Source organism: Salvelinus namaycush, chromosome 4 (assembly GCF_016432855.1).
Source record: "Salvelinus namaycush isolate Seneca chromosome 4, SaNama_1.0, whole genome shotgun sequence".
NCBI classification, from domain to species: Eukaryota; Metazoa; Chordata; class Actinopteri; order Salmoniformes; family Salmonidae; genus Salvelinus; species Salvelinus namaycush.
This window is the reverse complement of record NC_052310.1, coordinates 81,966,302-81,982,810: the sequence shown is the minus strand read 5'-3', so window position 1 is coordinate 81,982,810 and position 16,509 is coordinate 81,966,302. Positions and strand designations below refer to the sequence as shown.

Here is a 16,509-nt window from a genome sequence, read left to right as displayed (position 1 = left end):
ATCAGGGACAGACTGCTGGTGTAGTGGAGGAGGAAGGAGGACTAGAACATGTTGTCAGGTCAGAGAGAACCAGACTGCTGGTGTAGTGGAGGAGGAAGGAGGACTAGAACATGTTGTCAGGTTAAAGGTCAGAGAGAACCAGACTGCTGGTGTAGTGGAGGAGGACTAGAACATGTTGTCAGGTTAAAGGTCAGAGAGAACCAGACTGCTGGTGTAGTGGAGGAGGAAGGAGGACTAGAACATGTTGTCAGGTTAAAGGTCAGAGAGAACCAGACTGCTGGTAGTGGAGGAGGAAGGAGACTAGCATGTTGTCAGGTTAAAGGTCAGAGAGAACCAGACTGCTGGTGTAGTGGAGGAGGACTAGAACATGTTGTCAGGTTAAAGGTCAGAGAGAACCAGACTGCTGGTGTAGTGGAGGAGGACTAGAACATGTTGTCAGGTTAAAGGTCAGAGAGAACCAGACTGCTGGTGTAGTGGAGGAGGAAGGAGGACTAGAACATGTTGTCAGGTTAAAGGTCAGAGAGAACCAGACTGCTGGTGTAGTGGAGGAGGAAGGAGGACTAGAACATGTTGTCAGGTTAAAGGTCAGAGAGAACCAGACTGCTGGTGTAGTGGAGGAGGAAGGAGGACTAGAACATGTTGTCAGGTTAAAGGTCAGAGAGAACCAGACTGCTGGTGTAGTGGAGGAGGAAGGAGGCTAGAACATGTTGTCAGGTTAAAGGTCAGAGAGAACCAGACTGCTGGTGTAGTGGAGGATGAAGGAGGACCATAACATGTTGTCAGGTATTAGTTATCTGTGCTTGAGCAGGTCTCCTGTACTCCCAACGCAGTGTGTGTGTGTGTGTGTGTGTGTATTGACAGCTAATTAAGAGAGTCTCTCAGACACACCAGATGAGAGGGACTCTCCTCTAGTACATCACACATCATCGACCAGAAATAATGACTCACATTATCTGAGAGGTGTTGACCTGTTTCACCCTCTACAACCACTGTGATTATTATTATCTGAGAGGTGCTGACCTGTTTCACCCTCTACAACCACTGTGATTATTATTATCTGAGAGGTGCTGACCTGTTTCACCCTCTACAACCACTGTGATTATTATTATCTGAGAGGTGCTGACCTGTTTCACCCTCTACAACCACTGTGATTATTATTATCTGAGAGGTGCTGACCTGTTTCACCCTCTACAACCACTGTGATTATTATTATCTGAGAGGTGCTGACCTGTTTCACCCTCTACAACCATGTGATTATTATTATCTGAGAGGTGCTGACCTGTTTTCCCCTCTACAACCACTGTGATTATTATTATCTGAGAGGTGCGCCTGTTTCACCCTCTACAACCACTGTGATTATTATTATCTGAGAGGTGCTGACCTGTTTCACCCTCTACAACCACTGTGATTATTATTATCTGAGAGGTGCTGACCTGTTTCACCCTCTACAACAATTACAGTACTGACACCGTTCATTAGTCACAACAATTACAGTACTGACACCGTTCATTAGTCACAACAATTACAGTACTGACACCGTTCATTAGTCAACAATTACAGTACTGACACCGTTCATTAGTCAACAATTACAGTACTGACACCGTTCATTAGTCACAACAATTACAGTACTGACACCGTTCATTAGTCACAACAATTACAGTACTGACACCGTTCATTAGTCACAACAATTACAGTACTGACACCGTTCATTAGTCACAATTACAGTACTGACACCGTTCATTAGTCAACAATTACAGTACTGACGTCGTTCATTAGTCACAACAATTACAGTACTGACACCGTTCATTAGTCACACAATTACAGTACTGACACCGTTCATTAGTCACAACAATTACAGTACTGACACCGTTCATTAGTCACAACAATTACAGTACTGACACCGTTCATTAGTCACAACAATTACAGTACTGGCACCGTTCATTAGTCACAACAATTACAGTACTGACACCGTTCATTAGTCACAACAATTACAGTACTGATACCGTTCATTAGTCACAACAATTACAGTACTGACACCGTTCATTAGTCACAACAATTACAGTACTGACGTCGTTCATTAGTCACAACAATTACAGTACTGACGCCGTTCATTAGTCACAACAATTACAGTACTGGCACCGTTCATTAGTCACAACAATTACAGTACTGACACCGTTCATTAGTCACAACAATTACAGTACTGACACCGTTCATTAGTCAACAATTACAGTACTGACACCGTTCATTAGTCCAAAACAATTACAGTACTGAACCGTTCATTAGTCACAACATTACAGTACGCACCGTTCATTAGTCAACAATTACAGTACTGACGCCGTTCATTAGTCACAACAATTACAGTACTGACACCGTTCATTAGTCACAACAATTACAGTACTGACGTCGTTCATTAGTCACAACAATTACAGTACTGACACCGTTCATTAGTCACAACAATTACAGTACTGACACCGTTCATTAGTCAACAATACAGTACTGACACGTCTAGTCACAACAATTACAGTACTGACACCGTTCATTAGTCACAACAATTACAGTACTGACACCGTTCATTAGTCACAACAATTACACCATTAACATTACAACCCTCAATGAAGGAAAATTAGAAAATAAAGTTTAGAGAATAAATATGATATTTACCGAGAACTCGTTGTCTGGGTCCTTCTCTCCCTTCCTCACCGGTCTGGAGTACTGGAACTGACAGACTTCATTTATCATGTAAAAACTGGAGAGAGAGAGAGAGAGAGGAGAGAGGAGAGAGGAGAGAGAGAGAGAGAGAGAGAGAGAGAGAGAGAGAGAGAGAGAGAGAGGGAGAGAGGGACAGAGGGACAGAGGGAGTTAGGGAGAGAGGTAGAGAGGGAGAGAGAGAGGGAGAGAGGGAGAGAGAGAGAGAGAGAGAGAGAGAGAGAGAGAGAGAGAGGAGAGAGAAGAGAGAGGAGAGAGGAGAGAGGAGAGAGGAGAGAGAGGAGAGATGGAGAGAGGAGAGAGGAGAGAGAGGAGAGAGGAGAGAGAGAGGAGAGGGAGAGGGAGACGAGAGGGAGAGAGTAAGAGAGAGAAGGAGAAACGAGTAGAGAATTAAATTAAAAGTGTTATGGCCCATCTGCAGGTTGATTCAATGGTTAATTATGTTGCTGTTTCAGGTGAATAACAGGTCAGTGAGTCAGTAGCATGAACATCCCTCACTTAGACTGTCTGTCTGGATGTCCAGAGCTGGAATCAACTACATCAAATCATATTACACAGATATATACGCAGAAGCATTTAATTCCCAGAGGCAGGGACGAGCTCTTAGATGGGGAATGTAATGAAGCTGCAGACAGACAGACAGACACAGAGAGGACAGACAGACAGACAGACAGACAGACAGACAGACAGACAGACAGACAGACAGACAGACAGACAGACACAGAGAGGACAGACAGACAGACAGACATACACAGAGAGGACAGACAGACAGACAGACAGACAGACAGACAGACAGACATACAGACAGACACAGAGAGGACAGACAGACAGACAGACATACATACACAGAGAGGACAGACAGACAGACAGACAGACAGACAGACAGACAGACATACACAGAGAGGACAGACAGACAGACAAGACAGACAGGACGGACGGACAGACACGACGGACGGACAGGACAGACACAGAGGACAGACAGACATACAGACAGGACAGAGAGGACAGACAGACAGACAGACAGGACAGACAGACAGGCAGACAGACAGGACAGATGAGTGGACTGGCAGGGTTGAACCCTCCTACCCAGGTTAAAGGTTTCTCTGACTGGGAGTTCTGTTCTGGGTCTCTCTGAGGGCCCAGCTGGCTGAGATGAGGTTGGACCAACACACAGTTCTGTTCTGGGTCTATCTGAGGGCCCAGCTGGCTGAGATGAGGTTGGACCAACACACAGTTCTGTTCTGGGGCTCTCTGAGGGTCCAGCTGGCTGAGATGAGGTTGGACCAACACACAGTTCTGTTCTGGGGCTCTCTGAGGGCCCAGCTGGCTGAGATGAGGTTGGACCAACACACAGTTCTGTTCTGGGTCTATCTGAGGGCCCAGCTGGCTGAGATGAGGTTGGACCAACACACAGTTCTGTTCTGGGTCTATCTGAGGGCCCAGCTGGCTGAGATGAGGTTGGACCAACACACAGTTCTGTTCTGGGTCTATCTGAGGGCCCAGCTGGCTGAGATGAGGTTGGACCAACACACAGTTCTGTTCTGGGTCTATCTGAGGGCCCAGCTGGCTGAGATGAGATTGGACCAACACACATGACTAACAAGCCACTATGTTTGAATAGTACTGTGTAACTACTGGTTTACAAATAGAACACGCTTCCTTCTCTGTTCTTAGAAAACCACATGTCTCATTACGTCGTCTGAGACTTTATTAGTCAACTGAAAATCAAATGAACCAGAGCCGTTTCAGAATGACAGCCCTTTTCTCTGGGTGTGGAGATGTAGGAACATGTCTAGCAGCGGGACCGTTTCAGAATGACAGCCCTTTTCTCTGGGTGTGGAGATGTAGGAACATGTCTAGCAGCGGGACCGTTTCAGAATGACAGCCCTTTTCTCTGGGTGTGGAGATGTAGGAACATGTCTAGCAGCGGGGCCGTTTCAGAATGACAGCCCTTTTCTCCGGGTGTGAAGATGTAGGAACATGTCTAGCAGCAGGGCCGTTTCAGAACGACAGCCCTTTTCTCCGGGTGTGAAGATGTAGGAACATGTCTAGCAGCGGGGCCGTTTCAGAATGACAGCCCTTTTCTCCGGGTGTGGAGATGTAGGAACATGTCTAGCAGCGGGACCGTTTCAGAATGACAGCCCTTTTCTCTGGGTGTGGAGATGTAGGAACATGTCTAGCAGCGGGGCCGTTTCAGAATGACAGCCCTTTTCTCCGGGTGTGGAGATGTAGGAACATGTCTAGCAGCGGGGCCGTTTCAGAATGACAGCCCTTTTCTCTGGGTGTGGAGATGTAGGAACATGTCTAGCAGCGGGGCCGTTTGAACGTTTGTGATGCTGATGAAACAAACCCCCTGTTCAGCAACAGAGCGCAGAGACCGTGTGGTGTGTGTGTGTGTGTGTGTGTGTGTGTGTGTGTGTGTTGTGGGTGTGTGTGTGTGTGTGTGTGTGTGTGTGTGTGTGGTGTGTGTGTGTGTCTGTGTGTGTGGTGTGTGTGTGTGTCTGTGTGTGTGGTGTGTGTGTGTGTCTGTGTGTGTGGTGTGTGTGTGTCTGTGGTGTGGTGTGGTGTGGTGTGGTGTGTCTGTGTGTCTGTGTGTGTGTGTGTGTATGTGGTGTGGTGTGGTGTGTGTGTGGTGTGGTGTGGTGTGTGTGTGTGTGTGTGTGTGTGTGTGTGTGTGTGTGTGTGTGTGTGTGTGTGTGTGTGTGTGTGTGTGTGTGTGTGTTGTTGTGTGTGTGTGTCTGTGTGTGTGTGTGTGTGTGTGTGTGTGTGTGTGTGTGTGTGTGTGTGTGTGTGTCTGTGTCTGTGTGTATGTGTATGTGTGTGTGTGTGTGTGTGTGTGTGTGTGTGTCTGTGTGTGTGGTGTGGTGTGTGTGTGTGTGTGTGTCGTTCGTTCCTCATTTGTATCCACAAGGACAGAGAAGCTGAATGTAAAACACCTCCAGGGCTGCTTGGCTACGTTCAGCATTTCTGTCTGTTCTACCATACCATGTCACACCCAAATCTGATCCTCCACACTCACTTACATCTCACTGATTACAGAGTCATATTCACAACGTTTCTCACTGATTACAGAGTCATATTCACAACGTTTCTCACTGATTACAGAGTCATATTCACAACGTTTCTCACTGATTACAGAGTCATATTCACAACGTTTCTCACTGATTACAGAGTCATATTCACAACGTTTCTCACTGATTACAGAGTCATATTCACAACGTTTCTCACTGATTACAGAGTCATATTCACAACGTTTCTTTTTTCTTTTCTATAGGGTAGTAGTGCACTACTTTAGACCAGAGCCCATAGGGTAGTAGTGCACTACTTTAGACCAGGGCCTATAGGGTAGTAGTGCACTACTTTAGACCAGGGTCTATAGGGTAGTAGTGCACTACTTTAGACCAAGAGCCCATAGTAGTATTGCACTACTATAGACCAGGGCCTATAGGGTAGTAGTGCACTACTTTAGACCAGGGTCTATAAGGTAGTAGTGCACTACTTTAGACCAGGGTCTATAGGGTAGTAGTGCACTACTTTAGACCAGAGCCCATAGGGTAGTAGTGCACTACTTTAGACCAGGGTCTATAGGGTAGTAGTGCACTACTTTAGACCAGGGTCTATAGGGTAGTAGTGCACTACTTTAGACCAGAGCCCATAGGGTAGTAGTGCACTACTTTAGACCAGGGCCTATAGGGTAGTAGTGCACTACTTTAGACCAGGGTCTATAGGGTAGTAGTGCACTACTTTAGACCAGAGCCCATAAGGTAGTAGTGCACTACTTTAGACCAGGGTCTATAGGGTGGTAGTGCACTACTTTAGACCAGACCCTCGGTAGTAGTGCACTACTTTAGACCAGGGTATATAGGGTAGTAGTGCACTACTTTAGACCGGGTCTATGGGTAGTAGTGCACTACTTTAGACCAGGGTCTATAGGGTAGTAGTGCACTACTTTGACCAGGGCATATAGGGTAGTAGGGCACTACTTTAGACCAGCCCTATAGGGTAGTAGTGCACTACTTTAGACCAGAGCCCATAGGGTAGTAGTGCACTACTTTAGACCAGGCCTATAGGGTAGTAGTGCACTACTTTAGACCAGGGTCTATAGGTGTAGTAGTGCACTACTTTAGACCAGAGCCATAGGGTAGTAGTGCACTACTTTAGACCAGGGTCTATAGGGTATAGTGCACTACTTTAGCCCAGAGCCCATCGGGTAGTAGTGCACTACTTTAGACCAGGTATATAGGGTAGTAGTGCACTACTTTAGACCAGGGTCTATAGGGTAGTAGTCCACTACTTTAGACCAGGGTCTTAGGTAGTAGTGCACTACTTTAGACCAGGGCATATAGGGTATTAGGGCACTACTTTAGACCAGGGCCTATAGGTAGTAGTGCACTACTTTAGACCAGGGTCTATAGGGTAGTAGTGCACTACTTTAGACCAGGGCCTATAGGGTAGTAGTGCACTACTTTGACCAGGGTCTTGGGTAGTAGTGCACTACTTTAAACCAGGGTCTATAGGTAGTAGGGCACTACTTTAGACCAGGGTCTATAGGGTAGTAGTGCACTACTTTAGACCAGGGTCTATAGGGTAGTAGTGCACTACTTTAGACCAGGGTCTATAGGGTAGTAGGGCACTACTTTAGACCATGGTCTATAGGGTAGTAGTGCACTACTTTAGACCAGGGTCTATAGGGTAGTAGTGCACTACTTTAGACCAGGGCCTATAGGGTAGTAGTGCACTCTACAGGAAATCCATTTAGGATACAGACTCATAGATCTAATGAACAGATGAATTCAGCAGGTTTAGAGGATCACTGACATCTCAATGAAGTCATTTAAAATGTATTATCCACTGGCCTGGACAAGCTGAGCTCTGATATTAGCCTCTGTAGTTAGTGACAGTTTGGACTGTGATGATGACAGGGAAGAGAAGCTTAACTATGGTACTATGCACCACTAATCTCTCAGAGAGAGAATAGAGAGAATGGAGAGAGGGAATAGAGGAGAGAGAGAGAGCGAGAGAGAGAGAGGAGAGAGACACGGAGAGAGAGGAGAGAGACACAGAGAGAGAGAGAGAATAGAGAGAGGGAGAGAGGGAATAGAGGAGGGGAGAGCCAGTGAGGGGTAGAGAGAGAGAGAGAGAGAGTAAACAGAGGAGAGAGAAAGAGAGAGATGGCGAGAGAGAAAGAGAGAGAGAGTGAGTGAGTGAGTGAGTGAGTGAGTGAGTGAGTGAGTGAGTGAGTGAGTGAGTGAGTGAGTGAGTGAGTGAGTGAGTGAGTGAGTGAGAGAGAGAGAGAGAGAGAGAGACACACAGAGAGAGAGACAGAGAGAGAGAGGCGAGAGACAGAGCGAGAGAGGTGAGAGACAGAGAGGCGAGAGACAGAGAGAGAGACAGAGACACAGAGAGAGAGAGACAGAGAGAGACAGAGAGAGATAATTAGGTCTGCTCAGCCCCTGACTCCCACTAATCCATCTCCTGTCACAGCTCCATATTCAAATCAAAGCCAACATTCAGACAGACCCATGAGTTATATAGGGGTCAATATAGACCAATACACCACAAGGTCAACATTCAGACAGACCCATGAGTTATATAGGGGTCAATATAGACCAATACACCACCAGGCCAACATTCAGACAGACCCATGAGTTATATAGGGGTCAATATAGACCAATACACCACCAGGCCAACATTCAGACAGACCCATGAGTTATATAGGGGTCAATATAGACCAATACACCACCAGGCCAACATTCAGACAGACCCATGAGTTATATAGGGGTCATATAGACCAATACACCACCAGGCCAACATTCAGACAGACCCATGAGTTATATAGGGGTCAATATAGACCAATACACCACAAGGCCAACATTCAGACAGACCCATGAGTTATATAGGGGTCAATATAGACCAATACACCACAAGGTCAACATTCAGACAGACCCATGAGTTATTGGGGTCAATACAGACCAATACACCACAAGACCAACATTCAGACAGACCCATGAGTTATATAGGGGTCAATATAGACCAATACACCACAAGGTCAACATTCAGACAGACCCATGAGTTATATAGGGGTCAATACAGACCAATACACCACAAGGACAACATTCAGACAGACCCATGAGTTATATAGGGGTCAATATAGACCAATACACCACAAGGCCAACATTCAGACAGACCCATGAGTTATATAGGGGTCAATATAGACCAATACACCACAAGGTCAACATTCAGACAGACCCATGAGTTATATAGGGGTCAATATAGACCAATACACCACAAGGCCAACATTCAGACAGACCCATGAGTTATATAGGGGTCAATATAGACCAATACACCACAAGGTCAACATTCAGACAGACCCATGAGTTTATATGGGTCAATATAGACCAATACACCACAAGGCCAACATTCAGAGACCCATGAGTTATTAGGGGTCAATATAGACCAATACACCACAAGGCCAACATTCGACAGACCCATGAGTTATATAGGGGTCAATATAGACCAATACACCACAAGGTCAACATTCAGACAACCCATGAGTTATATAGGGGTCAATATAGACCAATACACCACAAGGCCAACATTCAGACAGACCCATGAGTTATATAGGGGTCAATATAGACCAATACACCACAAGGCCAACATTCAGACAGACCCATGAGTTATATAGGGGTCAATATAGACCAATACACCACAAGGCCAACATTCAGACAGACCCATGAGTTATATAGGGGTCAATATAGACCAATACACCACAAGGCCAACATTCAGACAGACCCATGAGTTATATAGGGGTCAATAGACCAATACACCACAAGGCCAACATTCAGACACCCTGAGTTTATATGGGGTCAATATAGACCAATACACCACAAGGCCAACATTCAGACAGACCCATGAGTTATATAGGGGTCAATATAGACCAATACACCACAAGGACATGTCCTGTGTGACAAGGTCACCTAACCGCATGGCCACATTTACCAAAAGGTACATTTCAGCCACTATGGAAAAACAACTAAGTTCTTCAGTCAATAAATAGTCAGGTTTAATTTAGCACAGGGTTGGTGTTGGAGCTGGACAGTGTATTCTGACATATCGGGGCTGTGTTTACACAGCTGAGTGAGGCTGGCTGGCTGGCTGGCTGGCTGGCTGGCTGGCTGGCTGGCTGGAGCAGTGAGGTGGATAGCCTGCTGTTAGCTGAGGCCTACTCAGCACTATATGTTTGATCACAGCTCTCAGCAGAACAAACTCTCTCTGTGCCAAGACTCAAATGATGGTGCTGCCTGTCTGTCTGCCTGCCTGCCTGCCTGTCTGCCTGTCTGCCTGCCTGCCTGTCTGCCTGCCTGCGTGTCTGTGTGTGTGTCTGTGTGTCTGTGTGTGTGTGTGTGTGTGTGTGTGTGTGTGTGTGTGTGTGTGTGTGTGTGTGTGTGTGTGTGTCCAGGTGCACAGTGCTGTGACTCCAGCTGTATACACTGTGATGAAGCGAGAGGGAGCTGGCAGAGTGACTTAATAACAGAGGGAAACACATGAAGGTCAACCTCTGTTTCATCTACCAACACATTTCCATTTAGATGTGTTCACCTTCCAGTCCCAGTGCTCTCTTCTGGGTCTGTCCTACTGCTACAGTGTTCTGTACCAGTGTCTTCTGGGTCTGTCCTACTGCTACAGTGTTCTGTACCAGTGTCCTCCTCTATCCTACTGCTACAATGTTCTGTACCAGTGTCCTCCTCTATCCTACTGCTACAGTGTTCTGTACCAGTGTCCTCTTGGTCTGTCCTACTGCTACAATGTTCTGTACCAGTGTCCTCCTCTATCCTACTGCTACAGTGTTCTGTACCAGTGTCCTCCTCTATCCTACTGCTACAATGTTCTGTACCAGTGTCCTCCTCTATCCTACTGCTACAGTGTTCTGTACCAGTGTCCTCCTCTATCCTACTGCTACAGTGTTCTGTACCAGTGTCCTCCTCTATCCTACTGCTACAATGTTCTGTACCAGTGTCCTCCTCTATCCTACTGCTACAGTGTTCTGTACCAGTGTCCTCCTCTATCCTACTGCTACAGTGTTCTGTACCAGTGTCCTCCTCTATCCTACTGCTACAGTGTTCTGTACCAGTGTCCTCCTCTATCCTACTGCTACAATGTTCTGTACCAGTGTCCTCCTCTATCCTACTGCTACAGTGTTCTGTACCAGTGTCCTCCTCTATCCTACTGCTACAGTGTTCTGTACCAGTGTCCTCCTCTATCCTACTGCTACAATGTTCTGTACCAGTGTCCTCCTCTATCCTACTGCTACAGTGTTCTGTACCAGTGTCCTCCTCTATCCTACTGCTACAATGTTCTGTAACAGTGTCCTCCTCTATCCTACTGCTACAATGTTCTGTACCAGTGTCCTCCTCTATCCTACTGCTACAGTGTTCTGTACCAGTGTCCTCCTCTATCCTACTGCTACAGTGTTCTGTACCAGTGTCCTCCTCTGTCCTACTGCTACAGTGGTCTGTACCAGTGTCCTCTTGGTCTGTCCTACTGCTACAATGTTCTGTACCAGTGTCCTCCTCTATCCTACTGCTACAGTGTTCTGTAACAGTGTCCTCCTCTATCCTACTGCTACAATGTTCTGTACCAGTGTCCTCCTCTATCCTACTGCTACAGTGTTATGTACCAGTGTCCTCCTCTGTCCTACTGCTACAATGTTCTGTACCAGTGTCCTCCTCTATCCTACTGCTACAGTGTTATGTATCAGTGTCCTCCTCTGTCCTACTGCTACAATGTTCTGTACCAGTGTCCTCCTCTATCCTACTGCTACAGTGTTATGTACCAGTGTCCTCCTCTATCCTACTGCTACAGTGTTCTGTACCAGTGTCCTCCTCTGTCCTACTGCTACAGTGTTATGTACCAGTGTCCTCCTCTATCCTACTGCTACAGTGTTCTGTACCAGTGTCCTCCTCTGTCCTACTGCTACAATGTTCTGTACCAGTGTCTTCTGGGTCTGTCCTACTGCTACAGTGTTCTGTAACAGTGTCCTCCTCTATCCTACTGCTACAATGTTCTGTACCAGTGTCCTCCTCTATCCTACTGCTACAATGTTCTGTACCAGTGTCCTCCTCTATCCTACTGCTACAATGTTCTGTACCAGTGTCCTCCTCTATCCTACTGCTACAATGTTCTGTACCAGTGTCCTCCTCTATCCTACTGCTACAGTGTTCTGTACCAGTGTCCTCCTCTATCCTACTGCTACAGTGTTCTGTACCAGTGTCCTCCTCTATCCTACTGCTACAGTGTTCTGTACCAGTGTCCTCCTCTATCCTACTGCTACAGTGTTATGTACCAGTGTCCTCTGGGTCTGTCCTACTGCTACAATGTTCTGTACCAGTGTCCTCCTCTATCCTACTGCTACAATGTTCTGTACCAGTGTCCTCCTCTATCCTACTGCTACAATGTTCTGTACCAGTGTCCTCCTCTATCCTACTGCTACAATGTTCTGTACCAGTGTCCTCCTCTATCCTACTGCTACAATGTTCTGTACCAGTGTCCTCCTCTATCCTACTGCTACAGTGTTCTGTACCAGTGTCCTCCTCTATCCTACTGCTACAGTGTTCTGTACCAGTGTCCTCCTCTATCCTACTGCTACAGTGTTCTGTACCAGTGTCCTCCTCTATCCTACTGCTACAGTGTTATGTACCAGTGTCCTCTGGGTCTGTCCTACTGCTACAGTGTTCTGTACCAGTGTCCTCCTCTATCCTACTGCTACAGTGTTCTGTACCAGTGTCCTCCTCTGTCCTACTGCTACAGTGTTCTGTACCAGTGTCCTCCTCTATTCTACTGCTACAGTGTTCTGTACCAGTGTCCTCCTCTATCCTACTGCTACAGTGTTATGTACCAGTGTCCTCTGGGTCTGTCCTACTGCTACAATGTTCTGTACCAGTGTCCTCTGGGTCTATCCTACTGCTACAATGTTCTGTACCAGTGTCCTCCTCTGTCCTACTGCTACAATGTTCTGTACCAGTGTCCTCCTCTATCCTACTGCTACAATGTTCTGTACCAGTGTCCTCCTCTATCCTACTGCTACAATGTTCTGTACCAGTGTCCTCCTCTATCCTACTGCTACAATGTTCTGTACCAGTGTCCTCCTCTATCCTACTGCTACAATGTTCTGTACCAGTGTCCTCCTCTATCCTACTGCTACAGTGTTCTGTACCAGTGTCCTCCTCTATCCTACTGCTACAGTGTTCTGTACCAGTGTCCTCCTCTATCCTACTGCTACAATGTTCTGTACCAGTGTCCTCCTCTATCCTACTGCTACAGTGTTCTGTACCAGTGTCCTCCTCTATCCTACTGCTACAATGTTCTGTACCAGTGTCCTCCTCTATCCTACTGCTACAGTGTTCTGTACCAGTGTCCTCCTCTATCCTACTGCTACAGTGGTCTGTACCAGTGCTCTCCTCTAATGTAACAGGTGATACAGTACCTGACTCCATCTCATTTAGTTCAGGACTAATGTAACATGTGATAAAGTACCTGACTCCATCTCATTTAGTTCTGGACTAATGTAACAGGTGATAAAGTACCTGACTCCATCTCATTTAGTTCAGGACTAATGTAACAGGTGATAAAGTACCTGACTCCATCTCATTTAGTTCTGGACTAATGTAACAGGTGATAAAGTACCTGACTCCATCTCATTTAGTTCAGGACTAATGTAACAGGTGATACAGTACCTGACTCCATCTCATTTAGTTCTGGACTAATGTAACAGGTGATAAAGTACCTGACTCCATCTCATTTAGTTCAGGACTAATGTAACAGGTGATACAGTACCTGACTCCATCTCATTTAGTTCAGGACTAATGTAACAGGTGATACAGTACCTGACTCCATCTCATTTAGTTCAGGACTAATGTAACAGGAGATAAAGTACCTGACTCCATCTCATTTAGTTCAGGACTAATGTAACAGGTGATACAGTACCTGACTCCATCTCATTTAGTTCAGGACTAATGTAACAGGTGATACAGTACCTGACTCCATCTCATTTAGTTCTGGACTAATGTAACAGGTGATAAAGTACCTGACTCCATCTCATTTAGTTCAGGACTAATGTAACAGGTGATACAGTACCTGACTCCATCTCATTTAGTTCAGGACTAATGTAACAGGTGATACAGTACCTGACTCCATCTCATTTAGTTCAGGACTAATGTAACAGGAGATAAAGTACCTGACTCCATCTCATTTAGTTCAGGACTAATGTAACAGGTGATACAGTACCTGACTCCATCTCATTTAGTTCTGGACTAATGTAACAGGTGATAAAGTACCTGACTCCATCTCATTTAGTTCAGGACTAATGTAACAGGTGATACAGTACCTGACTCCATCTCATTTAGTTCTGGACTAATGTAACAGGTGATAAAGTACCTGACTCCATCTCATTTAGTTCTGGACTAATGTAACAGGTGATAAAGTACCTGACTCCATCTCATTTAGTTCAGGACTAATGTAACAGGTGATACAGTACCTGACTCCATCTCATTTAGTTCAGGACTAATGTAACAGGTGATACAGTACCTGACTCCATCTCATTTAGTTCAGGACTAATGTAACAGGTGATACAGTACCTGACTCCATCTCATTTAGTTCAGGACTAATGTAACAGGTGATAGAGTATCTGACTCCATCTCATTTAGTTCTGGACTAATGTAACAGGTGATAAAGTACTACTCAGAGAATGCAAAGGATGAAAGTAAATAAGACATTTTCATCAAGTAGTAATATGCATTAATATGTCACCCAGACGGACTGTAGTCCTGATGTAACCCACCCATACATGATGTACACACTCTGTACAACAAGGAAGACAGACAGATAAGACAGATAAGACAGACAGACAGACAGACAGACAGACAGATAAGACAGACAGATAAGACACAGACAGACAGACAGACAGACAGACAGACAGACAGACAGACAGACAGACAGACAGAGACATACCTGACGATCTGCTCAGACACTGGTTTGTTCTGGAACTTTGAAGGGAGTTCCAGAACAGGCTTGACGGTGAAACACTGGATGCCTTCATCACAGCCGTGAAGGGAAATATTGAAGTGTTGAATAGAAATGAACAGGTCACAATAATTTAAACTAAAACAGAACAGTAAAGTACCATACAAACTAAAGTCATGACTAGACCGTCGCAGTCTTCTGAATGTGTTTGGGGTTAACGTGTGTCGATGGAGGTGGTAAAGCTCTTTGTGAAGACTGTTGATGTATGGAACAAGGACTTTATAAATATAATTTAATAAATTACTGATTGATTGATTGACTGTAATCTCTGTGATTAGTATACACTGTCAGGGATAGATCTTGATGTCTGTCTGACTCAATCAATCACATGTATTTTATCAAGCCCATTTTACATTAGCAGTGCTATACAGAAACCCAGCCTAAAACCCCAGAGAGCAGGCAATGCAGAGGCAGAATAACTCCCTAGAAAAGGCCAGAAGCTAGGAAGAAACCTAGAGAGGAACCAGGCTCCGACGGGTGGCCAGTCCTCTTCCGGCTGTCTGTTATCTCTGTGGTAAGGATACACTGTGAGGAAGAGGTCTTGATGTCTTCGCCGGGCGGTGTGGTAGTCTTCATCTTGTCAGCGTTGGGGAACTGGGTAAGCAGTCTGGCCTCGAAGTCCTCTCTCCTCTCGTACTCCTTACCCCTATAGATGAACATCTTGTTCTGGGAAGAGAAAAACAGAGAGAACGTAGGGGGGTTTACAACACTTCTGTCTGACCACCAGAGCATGCTTTGTGGCACAGTCGAAGCCACGCTGCGCTTCGGGGGGGGCCAAAAGGTTGAGAGATCCCCACCACGACAGCTCACTTTCCCTGACCGTTTCATTACACGGGACTAGTGATGAACACCGATAACACACACACTGAACTGGCCCAACAGAGTGGCATAACACTGCAGACACAGTATAATATGGGGTTTAATGGGGTTGGGATCTTGTATTGTAAAATCACATGACTTTACTGGATGTAGTGAACGTATTTGTCTGATGCAACGGCAAAGAACAGGGTTAAGTCCTTGGTCTGATCAGAACTCATGTTTCCTTCTGCCTCATCAGGAAACAGTTAGTTTCATGTTTTCTAATGGTAGATCAATAAACAGTTAGTGTTTCATGTTTTCTAATGGTAGATCAATAAACAGTTAGTTTCATGTTTTCTAATGGTAGATCAATAAACAGTTAGTGTTTCATGTTTTCTAATGGTAGATCAATAAACAGTTAGTGTTTCATGTTTTCTAATGGTAGATCAATAAACAGTTAGTGTTTCATGTTTTCTAATGGTAGATCAATAACCAGTTAGTTTCATGTTTTCTAATGGTAGATCAATAAACAGTTAGTTTCATGTTTTCTAATGGTAGATCAATAAACAGTTAGTGTTTCATGTTTTCTAATGGTAGATCAATAAACAGTTAGTGTTTCATGTTTTCTAATGGTAGATCAATAAACAGTTAGTTTCATGTTTTCTAATGGTAGATCAATAAACAGTTAGTGTTTCATGTTTTCTAATGGTAGATCAATAAACAGTTAGTGTTTCATGTTTTCGAATGGTAGATCAATAAACAGTTAGTGTTTCATGTTTTCTAATGGTAGATCAATAAACAGTTAGTTTCATGTTTTCTAATGGTAGATCAATAAACAGTGAGAGTTATTGCCAGTGAACTGGTGTCAAAACAGAGAAACACTTCATCAAATAAAGAGCGACTGTTTCTGTTCTCAACAGGCTTTGG

The 16,509-nt window shown here is 45.2% G+C and overlaps 1 protein-coding gene across 1 annotated transcript in view; it reads right to left on the bottom strand.

Annotated features, from left to right (window-relative positions):
• Positions 1-16,509, bottom strand: part of LOC120046022 (dedicator of cytokinesis protein 1-like) — a 99,825-nt gene that overhangs the window by 14,807 nt on the left and 68,509 nt on the right. The window contains exons 12-14 of the mRNA XM_038990935.1: positions 15,309-15,450; positions 14,713-14,794; positions 2,662-2,746 (exon numbers count right to left, since the gene is read on the bottom strand). Coding sequence (XP_038846863.1) covers positions 2,662-2,746; positions 14,713-14,794; positions 15,309-15,450 — 309 coding nt within the window. The remainder of the gene's footprint in view (positions 1-2,661; positions 2,747-14,712; positions 14,795-15,308; positions 15,451-16,509) is intronic.